An 11,714-nucleotide genomic window follows, 5' to 3' on the forward strand; every position below is an offset into this window, starting at 1 on the left:
AACAACATCAGAAGTTACTTGGTTACTAGGTCTGTTCTGAGAATTAGGAGTGAATATTGCAACACCAGACAATGTATATTGTGATAGCAAAGCAGCACTGCAAATAGCAGCAAACCCCATATTTCATGAAAGAACTAAACATATAGAAATAGATTGTCATTTTGTAAGAGATAAGATAAGGGAAGGGAAGATTCAGGCAGAATACATTAGCACTAAAGATCAGCAGGCTGATTTACTCACTAAAGGACTTGGATATGCTCAACATAGCTACCTACTTAGCAAACTTGGAGTTCTTAATGTCCTACACCCTGCAGCTTGAGGGGGAGTGTAAAAGGATGCAAGTTGAGATGGTAGTTGAAAGTTAGTGTAGCCGATGTAGTTAGTTAGAGAATTAGTTAGTTAAGTGTGACAACTGTCAAAGTGCACTGCTGTCAAAGAGAAGTTACAACTGCACATTGTATAAATAGCACTGTGTGTGCATCACAAAAACCATGTATGAAAAATGTTGATCATGTAGAAAGTTCCAGAAGATCAGTTACTTTCTTCTTTTCTCATTCTTCTCTTCTTCTCTAGCAGTTCTACCATAATTTCTTCCTAATACTCTATTGTTCCATAGCTTCTATGTCTATAGCTGCTGAAGCTTGAAATATAGTAGGTAAATTCACAAGTGGTATGGACTACGTACATTTTATCCTCTCAAGACCTCACTTTGTGGAAATACACTGAGATTGTTGTTGTTGTGAATTTTATGTCATAAGAATTTAAATTTGTTGAGCTCCTAAAATGGGTACTTAATTATAAGTTTGTTTTTAGAATCAGATAAACAATTAAAATAAGGGAATTAAAAAAAAAGTTTAAAGAAATTTAACCACTTTTGTTAATTGTTTTACTCCTCACTCTCACCTTTTCTCCCTTCGCGACTCGAACCCTCAAAACTTATGATTGGAGGTGGAAAATATTTACCATCTAAACAACTCTTTTTCAAATATCATGATTAAGAAGTTAAATTTAACTGACTTCAAAATTCTAAATTATTTTTAAAATGTAGGTTTAACTCACGGTACGTACATGTCAACAATGATGAATACAATTAGATAAATTCATATTTAACACTATCCTGTCATGTGCAACCAAAGACTAAATGAAAAAGAATAAACAACATGCTCAGTCAAAAACCTCGTTAAGTTCACTTTTCCCCACCTCAACAATAAGTTTTTCTCGACCCAAATTAATTAGTTTAGAATAAAGAATTTTGTGAAATTATACCTAAGTTCACCTCTTGAATGACCTGTTAGGATATATTATAAACTATGCGGTTTTAATAAAGTACTCCCTTTGTCCCTTTTGTATTCGTCTCAAATTTTTTAATTTGATATCCTATTTTACTTGTCTTTTTTTATTTATCTAGACAAGATAATTTTTTTTTCACATTATACCCTTAGTGTAATTGATTACTCCTTGTTATTAATCATCCATCAATAGTGGAACTAATAACAAGACACAACTAAGAGGGGCAAAATGGTAAAGTTACATTACCAATCATTATTTTCTTAATAGTCGTATCATCCCAATTTAGAACGGGTAAAATGGAACGGAGGAAGTAGTATTTATTGAATAATTGTTTATTTATTCAATTCAATAAATTGTTACATTAAATAGATCTTTGTCATATATGTGTTCTCAATTTATATAGTAGATGATTTGGTGTATAGAGTTTTAGCTTATACACAAAAGATTAAATCATTGGTACTTATAAGTTAAAATTATAGTTCACAATCGTAGAAGAAAATTTGGACAAATCATCAGACTGATTGTAGCATGAAATTAAATGTAATTTATCTTGATTACGAGAACGGTGTAATTCTAACTTCTCGTGCTAGTGCATTTAATTTTGTATGTAGTGAGCGGGACTGACTTGAAATAGTTGTTTTGGACTGACTGACAAAAACATATTCTCTAAACTGTTAATGTACTTATATTTTCAATCCTGATATAACTATTATGATCTGTATATATTATTATATTTATCGTTTTGATATATTAAAAGGTGAGATTGTGAGATGAGTCAATATTCCTGGTAGATTGGATGATAATAATATATATTGGTGAAATAATAAGTTAGTTGATGGAATTCATGTCTCGGTATAGAGATTGATGATACGCCTTCTATGAGAAGCTTATAAGTTTTCATGTGTAAATTCAGACGATGAATTTATGAATCCGACATATGAAATAAGTTAAGTATTGCTCCAAAGGAAGTTAATCATTATATTAAATTCATTAATAATTTAATTTATTGATTATTATTTGGAATTTTAACATGTAGAATTACATTAGTGTTTAGGGGTATTATAGAATAAAAATAAAGTAGTGTAGTTGCAAATTTTTAATGAAATAATTTATAATTTACTATGGTAAAAACAATTCAAATTGGTATTTTGAATTATTTTCAAAATAGAGAGTCTTAGTAACTAATTTCGTAATTCCAACAGTGCCCATATTACACCACAATTCGAAATTTCATTTTGTATGGAAAAAGAAAAACTCACCGTCTGTCCTCGTTCAAGTAGAAACAGACGTATATTTTTTTTTCCTCTTTGAATTAAGAAAGTATCTCTATAAATAGGATTTTCCTAACCTGAAAATTGAACAACAAATAGCAAGAGTTGGATATTCTATTCAGGTATCCCTGATTATTTTTAAACAACCTTTATATGAACTATGTGTTTTACGTTGTCGTCTTCAGTAACTTATATAATAATTCTCTACTTAATACATCAAGTCAATTACTATGTGTTAGTATTTAAAATAAATTTTTTATAATGTGAGATAAGATTCTACGCATAATTTTGACAGCTAAATAAAAATCATTAAAGAAAAAAACTCGTGACAGCTAGTGTGAGTCCTCATTAACGACATTGTAATAGTCTCCTTCACTTTCTATATATACTCTTCCCTCCCCACAGCTGCTCCTCTATATTCCTTCTCTTCATTTCTCAAATCTCTCTTTCATCTTCTACTCTTTTTCTTTTTTTTTTTTTCAATTTACTTTGCTCTTCTTCAACAAAACTTTTAAATTTTTTTTCTTGATTATTGTTGTGCCACGACTTGTTCTTGTTTTGTGATCAGCTAGGAAAAATGGCTGGTGGTGGGGGTATTGGACACGGCAACGGGAAAGAATATCCCGGAGAATTAACTCTTTATGTTACTGTTACTTGCATTGTTGCTGCCATGGGAGGTCTCATCTTCGGTTATGATATTGGAATTTCCGGTAAGCAAAAAATATATTATCTTATATATATATATATATATATATATATACTGACACTATAAACGTATATTTCATTTTTGATGATGTTTGTTTTATGTATGGATTAGGGGGTGTGACATCGATGGACTCATTCTTGAGTAGATTTTTCCCATCTGTGTTTAGGAAGCAAAAGGCAGATGATTCAACGAATCAGTACTGCAAATTTGACAGCCAGACACTGACGATGTTTACATCGTCATTGTACCTGGCTGCCCTTTTGTCTTCTCTGGTGGCATCTACTGTCACCAGAAAGTTGGGAAGGAGACTCTCCATGCTCTCTGGAGGTGTCCTTTTCTGTGCTGGAGCTTTGATCAATGGATTTGCAAGGAATGTTGCTATGCTCATTATTGGTCGTATTTTACTTGGTTTTGGTATTGGATTTGCCAATCAGGTACGTTTTATTTTTTCTATATACGTACGATTTTTTTTTTTTTGCTAATTTGTATTTGGTTATTTCGAAATTAACGGTGTAAAAAGTATTTATTGCATGAGCAGTGTCGTGGTTGGCATGTGGTCATATTCCTAATTATTTGTTTGTTGGTTCGTACCAAGTTGTTTATGAAGTCTAAGATTGGTGTTTATTATGTAAAAAGGTAGCACCATGTGAGTATGCTTATGAAATCAAACAACATTATCTGTGTTTTTTTTTTTTGTTTGCTTTTTTTCTCCTTCCCAGTTTTTCATTTAGTTCAAGGTTGTCCCTGTTCTATGGTTCCCCTGTTATTTGGATTATGCCATGGAATTATGCTTATTTGTGTATGCATTTATTTCTTGGTTTTTAAAACAGTAAAATATAGTAACGGCAAGTTGGTGGTCAACACTTCTCCTGCTGTTCGGATCTGAATGGCAGCAACTACTTAATTAATGCCTAGATCAGACTAATTTTTTATTGAAAATAATTTCTTTATCTTCACAAAATGTTATTCTTAAAATTTTACGGACATGCTTGTGTTGTTCTTGTCTATCAATGGATAGGGAAAACAATTTTAACAAAAAGTTTAGCACTGTCAAGGTATTATTAGGTATAAGAAGTTACAGTAAATCCATTTCTTTTTCTTTTCTAATCCGTTTAATTTTATTTTTCTATTATACCTTTGTTTTTGCTTTTAAAAAAATGTGTTTTGAATTCAACATCATTATGGCTTGGACTTTCGAGCCTACAAGGAGGAGGCCCCTACCTTTTTTAAAATTTGCACGTTAACCCTACTTTGAAGTTATGCACCGTAAACAGTGCATATTTCACAACCATATCTTTTAAAATCCTTTGTTCAGTCCATTGATTTGAAAAATGAATCTGCTTTGGGATTCTTCATCAAGTTGTTATTGTCATGATATCACATAAGCAATATTTTAATCCAATGATGGTCGTCGAGATTAAAAAGAACACATCTTTTTCTAATACACCATTTGGATGTGTTTGCATTTCTTTTTCTCCAATAACGTGACGTACCCGTGATTTATTTTCCGCACCGTTAGCTCATGAATATGACTATTTAGTTTAGTAAACAAAATTGGTTTATAATTGACTAAAAAGTTGCAAGTCATAAAATATATAGTAATAGTAATCATCAAATTTACTTAGTCAAGAAATTTGACGTTGTGTCCTTATCGATTATAACAAGAACAACTGGCCCCCTTGATGGAAACACAATTTTCCCTATTTATGCAATTTTATTAAAGAGAGAGTTATAGTATAAAGTAAAACAAAAACAATAAATTCATTATATTTCCACATAGTGGGGTTTGAAAAGGTAGAATATACGCAATTCATACCAGACTATTTTCGATAGACTCCGACTCAAGATAAAAGATAGTATACACAAGCATCAAGAGCATAGAACTGCTTCATGTCACGTTTAATCACTTTTCAAGTATAAAGAACGACTTCGAATTCAATAGCTTTTATTTAAGTTCTGTGTATAATTATTTAATTGCGAACCTATTAAGCAAAATGAACTATGAGTTTGATGGCATGTTTAAAACCTATAAACTTCGATCTTGACTCGGCGTATGATATAAGTTTTTTTTCATTTAGCTAGATTTTTTTATTGTTGGATGATTGACAATTTTTTTGTTGTTGTTCCATTGAATTGCAGTCTGTTCCACTATACCTATCTGAAATGGCACCATACAAGTACAGAGGAGCACTCAACATTGGATTTCAACTGTCCATTACAATTGGTATACTTGTAGCTAATGTATTGAACTATTTCTTTGCCAAGATTCATTGGGGATGGAGATTGAGCTTAGGAGGTGCTATGGTACCTGCACTGATCATCACAGTAGGCTCATTGTTCCTCCCCGAGACGCCAAATTCCATGATCGAACGTGGCAACCACGAAGAAGCCAAAGCTAGGCTCATAAGGATCAGGGGAATTAAAGATGTTGATGAAGAGTTCAATGATTTGGTTATGGCTAGTGAGGCCTCTAGGCAGATTGAGCACCCTTGGAGGAACTTGTTGCAAAAGAAATATAGGCCTCACCTCGTTATGGCAATTATGATCCCATTTTTCCAGCAACTTACTGGAATCAATGTGATTATGTTCTATGCACCAGTGTTGTTCAAGACTATTGGTTTTGGTGCTGATGCTTCACTTATGTCTGCTGTCATCACTGGTGGAGTCAATGTCATTGCCACTGTGGTTTCTATTTACTATGTTGATAAATTGGGAAGGAGATTCTTGTTCCTTGAAGGTGGAGTTCAAATGCTCATTTGCCAAGTAAGTCCATTTCAGTCCATCTTCTTGGGTAGTTTAGTAAATCGTCTGCTTTTTATTTCTCTTGTAACATCTACACTTTTTAGACCACGTTCTAAAGATGAACAAACTGAAAATCTTATCAGAAAACGTTAAGAGTCATTTTTTTTTTTTAACAACTTTTAAGAATGGAGACAAAATCTAAGTTATGGCCTAAAAAGTGTACAGTTGTATAAGTCGAGAATTTAGAGTCGGTGGATTCTGCTCTTTACAAATATATAGTCGAACGTGTTGTGTCTAGTCTAGATCCGTCATTGCATTTCTAACTTGAACTTGTTTTTTTTGATCCATGTACAGATAGCAGTGGCAATTCTGATAGCTTTAAAGTTTGGAGTTAATGGAACTCCAGGGGAATTGCCAAAGTGGTATGCCATAGTGGTGGTTATATTCATCTGTGTTTATGTAGCTGGATTTGCTTGGTCATGGGGTCCTCTTGGATGGCTAGTCCCCAGTGAAATTTTCCCACTCGAAATTCGATCAGCTGCACAGAGTATCAATGTCTCAGTGAACATGATCTTCACATTTGCAGTGGCACAAATTTTCTTGACAATGTTGTGCCACTTGAAGTTTGGATTGTTCCTCTTCTTTGCATTCTTCGTGGTGCTTATGACCGTTTTCATTTACTTCTTCTTGCCTGAGACGAAGAATATCCCAATTGAAGAAATGGTGATTGTGTGGAAGGAGCATTGGTTCTGGTGTAAGTTCATGACTGAGGTGGATTATCCTGGTACTAGGAATGGAACTGGTGTTGAAATGGCTAAAGGGGGTGATGGCTACAAAATTGTATGACCTAAAGAGTTAGTTTGGGGGTTAATTTTTATTGTGCTGTATAATGTTGTAGTGGGATGATGATATTGTTAATTAGATTTGATTGAACTGCTTCTCTTGTCTCATTTGCATAGAAAAATACACAATCTAATTTACTCAGTTCAACCTCAACAAATTAATAGAAAATTTGTCAGATCAATTTGTGCAGCCTTTTGTTTCGTTTGTTTTGTTGTCTTATTAGAGGTAAAATGAGAATGTTGTTTATTTTGCCAAGCTAATCTTTACATTTCTTTGTTTTTAAGTTTTGGAGTGCAAAGAAAGTAGTGGTACTTTATAGGAGGGACTGTATGGCATGTGGTCTGGGACATGCTTGGCTAGCCAATGCCAGTTTTGGTCTTTCTTTTGTTCCTGTGTCTTTCCTTGATTTGTATAGCTACACTTTGGTAAATAAAACTAGTTACTAGTGCTTACTAAACAGAGTATATTAAAAGGTGTCATTTTCTTTAAATTGACTAAAATAAACATCATAAATTGTGATGCAGGGAGTACTTACACAGTAAAGAGAGCCCTTTCACTATTAGAATGCATCTTGGGTCAAATTTTCAATATCTGTTGTCTATTTAAAAAGTTGTTAAAAATGATTTTGAAAAATTTACTTTTGTAGAGTAGTAATTTGTGTTTGACTCGTTAATTTAACAGATATTTTTGTCAATATTAAAGAAGTATATTTGTGCTTGATTAAGGCTTGAAAAAATATTTCTACTACTACTGCTAAAAATCACTTATTTTTGCTCTAAAAATTTGGACAAACATCTCAACTATACCAAATAATAATTATTTTTTTAAAGAAAATAAAAATAATTAAGATAAGCATTTTTAACTTTACTATCACTTGTCCAACAGGATATAAATGATAGTTAAGAAAAATAATTAGGAAGATTTTTTTTTTCTATCTTAAACTTTGAGACGTGAAGGATAATTTACGTGAATAAAAATCATATTATACTTATTCCACTAGGAATAAGACATTTAACAAACGCGTTTAGCTCTATTATTGAGAATTATTGGGATGAAAACAAAGTGTTGCATCAAATGAACCTAAAAGAGCTAAGTGATATTAGTTGGAAAATTCTGGCATTTAATTTCCTTAAACATGTATGATGTGACTTTCCACATCTCTTTGTAATTTTGGTAGCTTAAATTGGAGGTTGTCACGTGCTACTCCTACTGCTTACGTCTTTGTATTTATCCTAAAATTAATTGGCTATATATATATATCCTAAAATCAAAGCTTCTTGCTTTTTGATTTCAATTATAATGATTTTTAAAAAGACCAAAAAAACCTTCATTTTAAGCTGGCATGTCGATGGAGTGGAGTTTGCTTAAGCTGCTCCACTCCCACTTCTTATATAGGAGAAATAATATGTGATTCTTGTTTTTTGGTTATCTTCACTATGTGAAAATACACTAGATTTATTGTTGTTGTTCTTTGGTTATCACATTATTTTGTTGTTACAGTAGGCTAGGTACTTTGCATTTCCTAACTGTTTTAAATCGATTTTACTTAAGTACTCAAGGGTTTATTGAAACAATCTATTTATCTCCATGATAGAGATAAGATTCGTATATCCCTTTTTAAAAAATCTTTATTTGACCCAAAAGCTAAGTTGGAGCCAAATACTTATAACAATTCTTGGTTTCTGTATTAAATTTCTGAATTTGCACAATATCTTCTTTTTAACTTAAAAACTTTAGAGGTGGTCACGTAAGCAAGTAAACTCTTAGCTTTATTAGGAAGAGTGTGACCACAATAAAGAGGAGCCTTTGACTTTCAAAATCAGTATCATTTCTTCAAAGTTCAAACATTAAAAGTTGGATGTATCATTTGATTTGATTCGTATTAATTGCACAAAAAACATGTGAATTTGGTTCCCACTTCTACTAAAGTTGTGAGCTCATGAAGCTTCCAATAAAGTCATCAGCTTTATCTACAGTTTGGCCACCACTTTTTCAAACATTAGCCTTTTGTTCCATAATATTCATTGAAGAATATTTCAACTAGTTGTAAACTTTCCATTATCCACTAATATTTTCTTCTATAATATGCATCGAATTTCTCTGCTGTTTAATTAGCTATGTTTTGTAACAATAAAAGCAGGGTAGCCTTTAGTGTGAAATTAAAAATATATTATTCCCCTGCACATAAATACTTGTCCACTATGAACTTGACACACATCGAAATAATAAATAATAGGAATGATTTTACTATATCACCTTTTGAATATAATAATTTTTCTGCTTCAGAAAATGCAATGGTATTAATATCAAGGGTAAAATAGGTACAAATAATTAAATTATGCATTGATTTTTTAAAGTGAACAAGTATGGCTGGACATGTATTTTTTAAAATATAGTGGACCAGTAATAAGAAGATTAGCTTGTGAGCAAAGTAGCTGTGAATCAATTATTATTAGTAATAAGCATCCTATATGCACAACTTTGTTTGAAATTGGGAATCCAAATTGACATGATATGATTTTGGTCATGAATAAATTTGTGGGACTTTTGGGTGGCAAATGACGTGGATGCACATATACGTATCAACAAAAAGAAAATAGAAGTAGATAAGTTTTTTTTTTTTTTTTCTTTTAATTAAATTTGATCACGATTATTTTGCCCAACTTCTTTACTAGGATTTTGATCCACCTCAAAAGTATTACTAATAGTATTGAATGCAAATATGCAATTTGTTTTTTTGCTTTTTTGCCTCTGGTAACTTATGGAAATGAAGAGATGTTTTTGCTCATTTAGGTCACGGATTTTGCAAGAAAGATGAATATGAATCATATGATTCTATGCACCTTTTTTTTTTGTACAATTTGGCAAAAAAATTTCTTGATACAAAGTTATTACAGTTTTGAGTTTTATGGATAGGATTTTGGATAAGAATATAACATAAGTGGTATGTAGTGTTGTTACTTGTTCCTCAATCTTTTCAGTTGAATTAACTTTAGAATTGATGACCTGCCTAAGGGTGTATTTGGTAGGAACGAAAATAATTTTCAAAATTATTTTTGCGTAAATAAGTCATTTCTTGCCATTAAACACAATATTTTCAGAACGAAAAATGACTTGCTTTGCTTATAATATTTTTCTTCAATAGTCCATTTGAAATGTAGTTTCTAACTTTTAAAGACTGAGTATAGCGAGCCAATTTATCAAAAAAAATTCAAAAAGTATTAACTTTGCGCCAAATGCATCTTAAGTTTTATACCACATACTCAACAACAAAAAAATAATGATAAAGAAGAACAATTGTGAGTTCTAATTCTTATTTACTTGAAATACTATTCAAGAAAAAATTTATTATATTCCTCCAGTATTTATAGATATGAATTTCAGTATTTCATATTGCAATACTCTATATTTTTGATATTTTTCTGTCAAACAGAGTTTGGAATTAAGAAATTTTTTAGGTAGCTTGGGCTTCTCCTAAGATGCGTAATGGGGTCAAGAAAGGATACAAACAACACTTCAAATTAAACTATTTCCACGAAAATGGTCATAGAATTTAAATTCCACTTTCTAACCATTTTAATTTACTGACTTGTTCTATACCATTTCTACACACCTTCTATACAGTTTTTATACATATCTTATACACATAAATATTCTATACGAAAATTATACAGTTTTGATACTCTATTTATATAATAATTGTAAATTTTCTTTTACACATTTTATACAATAATTATATAATTTTTATACACTTTCTATATATTCTTTTTATATATTTTATACACATATATATTTGATAGAACTATAAAATATTTATACATATATCTTATATATATACATATTCTATATAGCAATTATACCGTTTTCATATAATTGTATTTAATTATTATTTATAAACAATTAAAAAAAGCAAAATATTTTTCAGTTAAAAAATTTATACAAAAAAAAAAAAAAAAAAATTTAAAGGGCCGAATGAGGAATGACCCAAGTTGAAAACTGTATCAGTATTGTATATGGACTATATCTGAACTACATGGGCTAAAATGACCTAAATTAGGAAATGACTATAAAGTGGAAATACTTTATCCAACTGGCCACTTTTTGGTAAAATCTCAAATTTAGACTATTTATTTTAAAAAGTGCTACACGATGTCCTTTTTCCAAAATTGGATCCAACGGAAGTCCAGCTCTAATTTGGTTTTGAACCTTAGTTGTGTTCATGGTTTTCACATTTTATTGGCCCAGTAAGGATTTTGAAGTTTATTGAAAAAGCCATTTTGAAGTTTAAAATTGAAATTTCATAAGCTAAATTATAGTGTGTTATCCTGAAATTACATACTATGTGTTAATTTGAAAGTACAGAACAATAAGTAATTGCAATTATAGAAATTAAGAAGTGACTACTTGTGAATTTTACCTGCAACATAATAAAGACAAACTTACAATGATATAGATAATAACTACTAATACTCACTATATTTAGAATCATGTGCTGGTAAAAAATATCCAAAACATATAGAAATAAGATGTTTTGTTCATACTTTCAGAGAAGGAAATAGTATAATTGTTGATCACTTGGCCAACTGAACATAGGAGTTTGGTATGGCGTCCACAACAATATGGTTCGATTACATGTTCTCCTCCTCCTTTCACTTATCCGCAACTTCAATTTTCAATATAATCCCCTTGAAAATTGAATGAAGGTTGGATCAGCTGAACACACCAACTTGAATCTCCTTGAAGGAGCGAGATTATTTATTATATTCTTCATATTATTTTAATTTTCAACTACATTTTTTGCATTTTCACCAACATACGGCGTAGTTAAATTAACAAGTTGTGTGTTCGCTCAAGTACTGTCA

The 11,714-nt window shown here is 31.1% G+C and overlaps 1 protein-coding gene across 1 annotated transcript; it reads left to right on the forward strand.

The window, feature by feature from the left end:
* Window positions 1-2,754: 2,754 nt before the first annotated feature.
* Window positions 2,755-7,041, forward strand: LOC107859478 (sugar carrier protein C). Its single transcript, XM_016704509.2, has 4 exons — window positions 2,755-3,271; window positions 3,379-3,701; window positions 5,407-6,030; window positions 6,364-7,041. The coding sequence occupies exons 1-4, from the start codon at window positions 3,139-3,141 to the stop codon at window positions 6,853-6,855; spliced, it is 1,572 nt and encodes a 523-aa protein (XP_016559995.1). The 5' UTR covers window positions 2,755-3,138; the 3' UTR covers window positions 6,856-7,041.
* Window positions 7,042-11,714: the final 4,673 nt, after the last annotated feature.

The sequence above is a fragment of the Capsicum annuum genome, chromosome 2 (assembly GCF_002878395.1).
Source record: "Capsicum annuum cultivar UCD-10X-F1 chromosome 2, UCD10Xv1.1, whole genome shotgun sequence".
NCBI classification, from domain to species: Eukaryota; Viridiplantae; Streptophyta; class Magnoliopsida; order Solanales; family Solanaceae; genus Capsicum; species Capsicum annuum.

What these genes read in the sequence shown, in the direction of transcription:
- LOC107859478 (XM_016704509.2), top strand. Translation starts at nt 3,139, where the DNA reads ATGGCTGGTGGTGGGGGTATTGGACACGGCAACGGGAAAGAATATCCC. An exon ending in GTATTGGATTTGCCAATCAG is followed by an intron (nt 3,702 to 5,406) that starts GTACGTTTTATT and finishes ATTGAATTGCAG; the next exon opens with TCTGTTCCACTATACCTATC. An exon ending in TTCAAATGCTCATTTGCCAA is followed by an intron (nt 6,031 to 6,363) that starts GTAAGTCCATTT and finishes ATCCATGTACAG; the next exon opens with ATAGCAGTGGCAATTCTGAT.